Here is an 8,067-nt window from a genome sequence, read left to right on the forward strand (position 1 = left end):
TCCGCAAGAGTATCTTAAGGACAGCAGGAGAAAGGGGGAAACTGCCAACTCCATTGCAAGAGCAAATCTAGAGCTCCTTAAAATAATACTTGTTATAATTAATTGGTTTTATGCTATCAAAATAAAAAAAAAAAAAAAAATCAGTATTTAAAGCAGCAAATTTACAATACTTTTTTTATACAGGACTTTCCTTTACTAGTTTAGTACAGATGCTCCTCCCTAACAGAGTATTTACAGACAAGGAAAAACAGCTAAACATCAGGATATTTATTTTGCATACAAATATTTACAGAAAAATACTTAAAAAAATAAGTATTCAAAGTTTAGTTGACTTCAAAAACCCTTCATGCTTTTATGTTACAAAAACATATTGCCTTTACTGTGCTCAAATTTAGTATTCAGATCTCTGGATTTTCTTATAAGAGCTTTCTTTTGTGCTTCATCAAATCGATTGACTTTGAGATCCTGGTCTCGGTCAAACGGCCTTCTTTCTTGAGGTTTGTTCTTTTCTTCAGACGCTTTGCTCTTTAGCCTTTTCTGATGGATGTCCATGAGAGATTCTGACCTCTTTGACTCCTGGAAAGATGGGAAGAAGGAAGAGGAAGTATTACAAAATACCAACAATGTACAGAAAATCCAAATCCTAAGACTGGAATTAGGAAAGCTAAAAATTCTGGGAAAAGACAACAGCTTAGTAACTGGAGAACAGAATGATAAATTAAGCATACACAGAGCAGAAAGCACATGTAGTCTTGTCTGTGCTGAATGAAATACTACTAACTCACTGATGTTAAAGATACCCATAATATTGTTGAATCTCCATAGACAGTGGAGATTGATATTTCTTTTGCAGTATTTTTATAATTTAGGTTGTTCTGCCATTATTAGCAGAGACAAATGGAGGCATGCCAAGAGAAATATCTCACAGGGCAGGCCCAGTTTCTTACACACCTCCCCTGGTTCTGGTTGCTGCTAGGGGCAGGAACAAGCTAGACACCCTTTCGATCTTACTCTCACACACTATTGTGTTCTTAATGTGTGCTCCTAACCTTTCAGTACTCGCCTCAGGACAAAGTCACAGGTTTGAGCTAATGCATGTGTTTTGACAAGTCAAGGACTTCAGTTGTCTTTTTTAAAGACCACAATCCAGCCCAAATACAACATAAAACTTCTGCTGATTTCACACAGGAGCAGTACTAGATCCTGCAAGACTACGTGGTCCCTCCTTCACTCAAGTAAAAATATACCTGCGCATCCTTAATTAGGCAATTTCTCAGCCTCAAATAATTACAAACCAATTCTCTCATCAGAAAGGACAAAAGATGAGCAGCTGTTTTATCCTAAGCGCACCAGATCTTTATTCCAAAGATTCATTTTCCTTCCCTCCCAGTGCAAACATCTACAGATCACACATGCAAATAATAATTGATACATGACATAAGAAATTATTCTCATGGAAAACAGAAAATTAAAAATATTTATTCATGGTATAACTGCATCAGCGTTGACAGAATTGCACCAGAGAATCTATATGTCATCAGCTCTGAAGGAAGTAACTGTAAAAAACTATTTTAATAGAATTAAAGCTCCTGTTCTACGAAATTATCCTTGATAAAGGTCAGCAGAGAAAGGAATAGGAAAGACCAGAGGAAAAAACTTCAAAAGAAAAAACCCACAACTACCTGAAAATTGGAAAATACCTGATTAAAAAAAAAAAAACACCACAACAAACCAAGAAGGTCTTGAACAAGAAGTCTTCAACTTTTTTTGAGAGAACTCCATTAACATTAGGAACAATAATAAAGGCCTTTATATGCTTTATTCTAGCAACAATGCAGAGCAAAATCCGTAGTTTTACATGAAAATTATTCTCCTATAATCATAATGACAGTAGAAACAGACAATACAGAAGAAATTTAAGACAGTATACTAATGGCTCTGGATTTGCAAGCCCCTAATTCAAGAGGGACACATGACTTAATGAACTGCAAATAAATTATTAAAAGTGCCAGACAAACTTCAATCGTAATATAAGCGAAGGCTGTGACTCTCAAGTTAATCATCTCTCAAGAGACCAGGCTGCCTTCCGTTAGACTTCAGGCCATGAGTTAGGGAAGAACTGGAACCACCAGTGGTAAGGCAGGCAATAGTCCATATACTTTGGTAGACGGGGCTGGCAGACAGAAAAGTGAGCGAGAATGTGATGTGGAGTTAGATTTCTAGTAATCAACATCTGTCTGTGAAAGTTACCTGCTTCTGCAGAGACTGATGAAAACTTCATGTAATAATGCCGTTGTAATGAGCAGTTAACGTAATTAATTACACAGTGTAATTAATGCATTGATCTGCTCAGCCCATCAAGCTGCTTTTAGTTTTTTCTGTCCTAAAAGTTAAACCTTTACTGCTGTTTTATTCTTGGCGTGTTGGTGATTCAGTGAAGCAAGCTAATATTTAGTTACAAGGTCATCTACTCTCAGCAGCTACATCCTGACGTGATGGTGATTTAAAGGAACACACCACCTAAAACTGAGACACAATACACAAACCCCAATGCTGTCACATCGTTTTCAGCCGCAGCTTGAGAACCCAAGCCTGCTCTTTTGAAGTACTAATGACTTCAACAGCAGTAGCTTTGGGCACTAAAAGGGAAGACTGCAGTGGCACTGCTATGAAAAGCAGCGGTGCTAGAAATGAGAACCAGAAGGAAAAAGTGAAGAATTAAAGGAAACGCAGGAGAAGGAAGTGCACTGCTATTACACTTACATTGTACGAAGTCACCTGCTCAACAAGTCTCTTGTCTCTCCCAGATAACACAATTTCTTCATTATCCTTACTGGTTGACTTTTTTGCCTCTTCTCTCTCCTAAGGAGTAGAAGCAAATCACACACTATAGTAATCAGAATGTCTGAGTAAGAAGCAAGGAAATCTATATTTACTTTAAAGGCCACGACAGAGGCCACTGGGTATTTCTTGCTCCGCTTGATAAAAAGAAACTGGACACACTGTAACTGGAAATTCAACGAGCTGATACAGAGTACCCGACTACTGTAGAAGGGAGGGAGAATACATGAATATCAGTGTTACATGAATGTTATTTCCTTGCCTTTACCTTTAAGCTTCAATTAGTAAGTTTTGACAACAAAGAAAAGAAAAATCTGGAAACAGGTCAGGGTACCTTTACTTTGCTTTCAGAGAATACCAACAATGTACATACTGCCTGCAGGTGTATAGGAATAAATGCTCACCTTGGCTTTTCTCTCTCTGTCAGCTGGAGTATCTGTCCAAATAGATCTATCACCTGATTTGTCATCAGCTCTTCTCTTGAATGTTCTTGGGCCAAATCCAAAGTTTTTCAATTCAGGTGGAAGCTCTGTCATCCACGATTCCCTAGTAACTTGCTTGGGTTCATCCTTTACAAAAGGAAGGGTGAGGAGGCGGGGGGGAGAGGAAGAAAGCATAAATCAACAGTTACTGTCTGAATCTCTTAGCTTCCAGCAGAAGTCATAGATTTTTCCTAACAATTGCAAACACTTAGCATCCTGAGCAGAACTGCAACTGGGTCCACAGAGAAATAAGCAAAGAAAAACTCAATTACGCTCCAGCAACAAAAGAACAGAAATTAAGAAATCCAACTTACAGTGCCTGCTGAAGTAAGTTTTTCCTTCATTCTCTGAGCTCTGCGTTCAAATTCTTTAGTCACATCAGATTCCACTGGTCCTTTTGCAGGCATTGGGCCAATAAGATTGTCCTCTTCCTCACTACTATCTGTTACCTTCCAAAAATAAAACATTTCTCTCAGCCACAGTGCTAAGACCATCAAGAAACATTTTAGCTTCATAGGATTAGCATCATTTTGTCTAGAAGAGCATATAAACCTAACACAATGCATTTGCCAGTCAGACAACAAAACCCTGGATTAAAACTCCCGCTTAGACCTGTTCTAGCACTTCAATATGGAAACTTAGTCTCCATGTTTCAAAAAGCACCATCTATTGTTTGAGGCAAAACTGCTGGTAAACACAGTGGCAATACACGATGTCCTCCTACTTCACACTGCTCTGCATGCAGCCACATAGTCTCTGTGACTGTGGGTAAATCTGAAACACACAGGCATGCATCTTTGATACTTGGGGCTTTACCACCACTCGCAACATTCGGATGCACCTCCGTAATAACTGCAACTTCACGCTGCATCGAGAACTGTCCCGAGCTCAGATTCTGCAAGGACGCTGGGAAGATTAACATGTGAGCTCGGGTACAGTGGCATGCACAGTGCTACAGCCCTGGGTGTACAGTATCTACCAGTCTAATCTCTTGGTTGTGTCACTTGCCTCTTTCACCCCTTCTGACACTGCATCCTAAACAATTGTTTGGAGAACGGCTCAAAAAACTAAGTTTGAAAGGGACTAGATGTTAATAAGAATTTTTGTGGAGCTGGGGGTTGTACAGAAAGCTCACAGGTCCCTCCACATTAGAACAGTACAGATGTGGATAAAGGCAGAACTAGACAGAAAATGGTGATGCCACCATGACCTGGAAGAAAAACTGAGGTGCCCAATATCTACAAAAGTGAAAAGATTTAACTACAGTCTGAATGTGAGTGACAAAGCAATGGGAGTAGGATGGTGATGAGGCTGTGACAGGAAACACCAAGCATTACCTGAGAATATAAGGTGGTGGCAAAGAAGTTTCAAATGAAGGAGGGAGAAGGAGGAGGGGAGGGGGGGGAATAGCTTGTTTTTGTCATGCCAAACTTTGGTTACCATCTGGACAGCCTAGAACCAAAATATGACACCATCAGAGAAAATAAGGGTTCAAGAGCAATGTGCAATGGAAAAACAATATGAGGAGCCTTCTCTGTAAACTAAGGCAGCGGTCACCCAGTGGAGAATACAAGAGCACAGTTCAGAACCTCACCAGAAAAGTCACCTACTGGGAGCATGGGGAATGGAGGATGAGTGAAAGGAGAAGAGGAGAGGTGTCCTGCTACACTGAGTTCAAGCCTAACAGGCTGCTTCTGGCTGGCATCTCACTGCTGTAGAGGGATTTCGGCTAAGGAAGACCACAGGTGTGGAATAAGCCACTTCACTTCTATGTAGGCCATTAGCTACAGAAACTAGCGTGCTTTAACGACACTGCTCTAAGTTAGCCAAGCCAAGTGGCCTCGTCTGCCCTTAGAAGTCAGCAGAGGCATGAACAGCAGAGAAGACAAGCTTCAGGTTGCAAGAGACATAGCTACGTATGGCTGCAGACCACAAGTGCAAGAATAGGCTTAGCCAATTTAACAGATACAGGACCAGTTGCATGAAATGGATCTGGAAGACTGAGAACTGTGAGAAATAGCTGGTCATGTATAAACATTGATGCAAGGTGGTAACACCAACGTCTCTCGTTATTTTTCTCAAAAACATCTACATGTACCAGCTTTTGCTAATTATCTGCCACTGTGATATTGCTTCAACCTTTAGAAAGCGGGGTGAGTACCTTTCCTCTATCTATTTTTTAAAGAAGGAGCTGGTAGGAAAGAGGAATAACCATCCTAAGAAGCCGCGGTAGTAAAATACTTCCATCTATGAACAAACAAGTAGAAAACCTGCAAAGATATGACTTCCATAATAAATTGTAAAGTAGTTGAGGATGAAAATCAAATTCCACGCTGAATTTTAATTGAAGAAGCAAGTCTCATTTCCTTTCTCATTAGTCTTAATTTCAATTCACTCCATTACCACCTGCCTCAAACGAGATGAAATTAAACAAACATTAAAAAATACTGCCTTCAAGTTTGAAGAGGAAATCAACAGAAAGTTAAGCATGGAAATAGGCTCCCTCTTCAGCTGTACTAGAATACAAAATAATTAAATGAAAACAAAATTTAAAAATTACTCATCATCATCATGGCTTGGCTTCATGGACGAAGATTTGGGAAGGGCTTTACCCACGCTTACTGCAAGCGCGCTGATGGCTGAAAAGGCCAATGCGGGATAGGCAAGTCCAGTTGCAAAAAGCACAGTAAAAAAAGTATTATTAGGAAGAGAAAAAATAAAATAAGCAAGTTCTGTAACAGCTGTAACAAAGCTGATGTTAGAAGATCTATTTAGGAGAAAAGATACTTTTTTGTTTGTAAAATATATAAGCAGACCAGTTTTGACATCCCTGCCTCAAGAGATCTGTCATTATGATAAATTGCTCTAATCAGTATTTGGAATTATAAGATGATGAGTACCTTGAAAATGTCAGACAATCATTCTTCATGGAGGATTATGACAACACACACTGTAGGAGGCTGGAGAACGATAGACTTTGCAACTACAAATCAAAAAAGTGAAGTTCCAGAGCAGCCTTTGCCTCGTTCCTTCCTAGCATGTCTATTACGTCCCATAGTATCTGGGAGTTAACCTTGAAAATGTATTTTAGAAATAAAGGGAATAACTGTTAATTCTCATAAGGAATTAATACTTAGTTCGTTATAGTATGAGAGAGATTCAACTGCCTGAACATTTGTATCAGCACCATCTTTGATGTCTTAGGGTATCCTGCCTGGCTCAAGAGGTGCTGCTCGAGGATTCCACCTTCTCTAAGGTGCTACTCCCTATCTGCCAGCCTCCTGCAGACGATTCAGACCCCTCAGAAGGGTACTAGAGGTCCATGTTTAGGGAGCTGAATTGTCCCCATACTTCTAGCTGTATTTTATCACACATCTTATTCCTGAATGATCTTTAGCAGTATGTGCATTATTTTGCAGCTAGGGCTTAGACTACAGGACTTCTACCTATTTTTTTACCTAACCTGACGAGAACAGTCAAAAAACACAAACCAAAAAATTGTGTCAGTGTCGCTGTCCTACTCCACCTTACTCCCGGTTACAAGTATCATCTTGCTATTGATAAGAACAATTAGTGACACTGTAACATCGTTCTGGATTGCATTCCTTTGGACAAACTTGTTTAAACACAACCACTAATAAACTTTAAGGAGGTGAAGATATGTGAACTCCTCAATCCTTTTGCTCCCCCATCAGCAAACGAATTATAGGTAAACATTTTCATTTGAACAGGTTGCATTACTTCTTTAAAGTCTTTACAAAATTTGTACTTTGACAAGATGTTCAATTGCAAAGGACATCACACCAAAAAAAAAAAAAAAAGAACAGAAAAACATGAGGAAGAATTCCTGTAACTGCAGCTTAGGGTGCCTTGATCTCTTGTGTTCAGCGAGTGCATCATCAGTTTAACCGAGAAATCACAACCACCAGACCAGTCTCTTTCTTTTTTTTTTTTTTTTTTTCTATTTTTTTACCTTTTGTCGTACTTTTTTTTCTTTCAGCTGGCTGGGTTTTCTGCCAGTTAGCACATTCTTGTGAAGGTTGGAGATTTGGGCTAGAAAGTGCACCAAAGACTGGTTTTGTAGATTTTGACTCAGGCAAAAATATGCCAGACACTTTCTGGTCTAAAATTAAACTGTCATGCTGAAAGGTACATCTAGTAGACTTTTTCAGGCTCCTCCTTATTTAAGCACTTCAGATAGCTTGTACTACAATGAAAGGCTTCTGCTTTCACAAACCTGGGTATGGAAATCTGATGAAACAGACGGTCCTATGGAACATCTGTTATTTCCGGTGTCCTGGGAGGGTTTCCTAAAGCCAGGAGGTAACGCAGGACCTATAATGGGCCTTGGGGGTGGGGGGGGATATTTGGTTTTCAGTTGAGGGAGGTAAAAAAAAGAAAAGTAACATTACCAACACAGACAGTACACTAAATGAATTAAATGACAGCCTTCCACTCTTTGCTGCATGAGAAAAAAAGTAATAGATTAATACAAAGTTATAAATCAAAAGTTGATAAGAAGTGTGATTCTTCTTCCCCCTGTCAAGTGTGCCCCCTGTGCACACACCACAGAAGTAATTGAATAAGAAGAGTTTATCTGTTTTCCAGGAGGACCTCTGCAGATAGCTGGGGTGCAAAAAACCCAGGGAAGCTGCAGCACATAGTCAAGGAAATCCACTTTTTCTTCACTGGCTTCCTTCACCAGATTCAAGAGCAATGAAAGGCGGGACAACAAATATACCTT

At 39.6% G+C, this 8,067-nt stretch overlaps 1 protein-coding gene across 1 annotated transcript; it reads right to left on the bottom strand.

Moving 5' to 3' along the window:
* Nucleotides 1-249: 249 nt before the first annotated feature.
* On the bottom strand, nt 250-7,670 carry GPALPP1 (GPALPP motifs containing 1). The gene is made up of 5 exons (XM_010145919.1): nt 7,561-7,670; nt 3,638-3,772; nt 3,246-3,410; nt 2,764-2,862; nt 250-576 (listed from the first exon to the last, which is right to left on the bottom strand). Exons 2-5 carry the CDS (start codon nt 3,728-3,730, stop codon nt 358-360), a joined length of 576 nt encoding a protein of 191 aa, XP_010144221.1. The 5' UTR covers nt 3,731-3,772; nt 7,561-7,670; the 3' UTR covers nt 250-357.
* Nucleotides 7,671-8,067: the final 397 nt, after the last annotated feature.

This window comes from Buceros rhinoceros, unplaced genomic scaffold, assembly GCF_000710305.1.
Source record: "Buceros rhinoceros silvestris isolate BGI_N320 unplaced genomic scaffold, ASM71030v1 scaffold31841, whole genome shotgun sequence".
Taxonomy (NCBI): Eukaryota; Metazoa; Chordata; class Aves; order Bucerotiformes; family Bucerotidae; genus Buceros; species Buceros rhinoceros.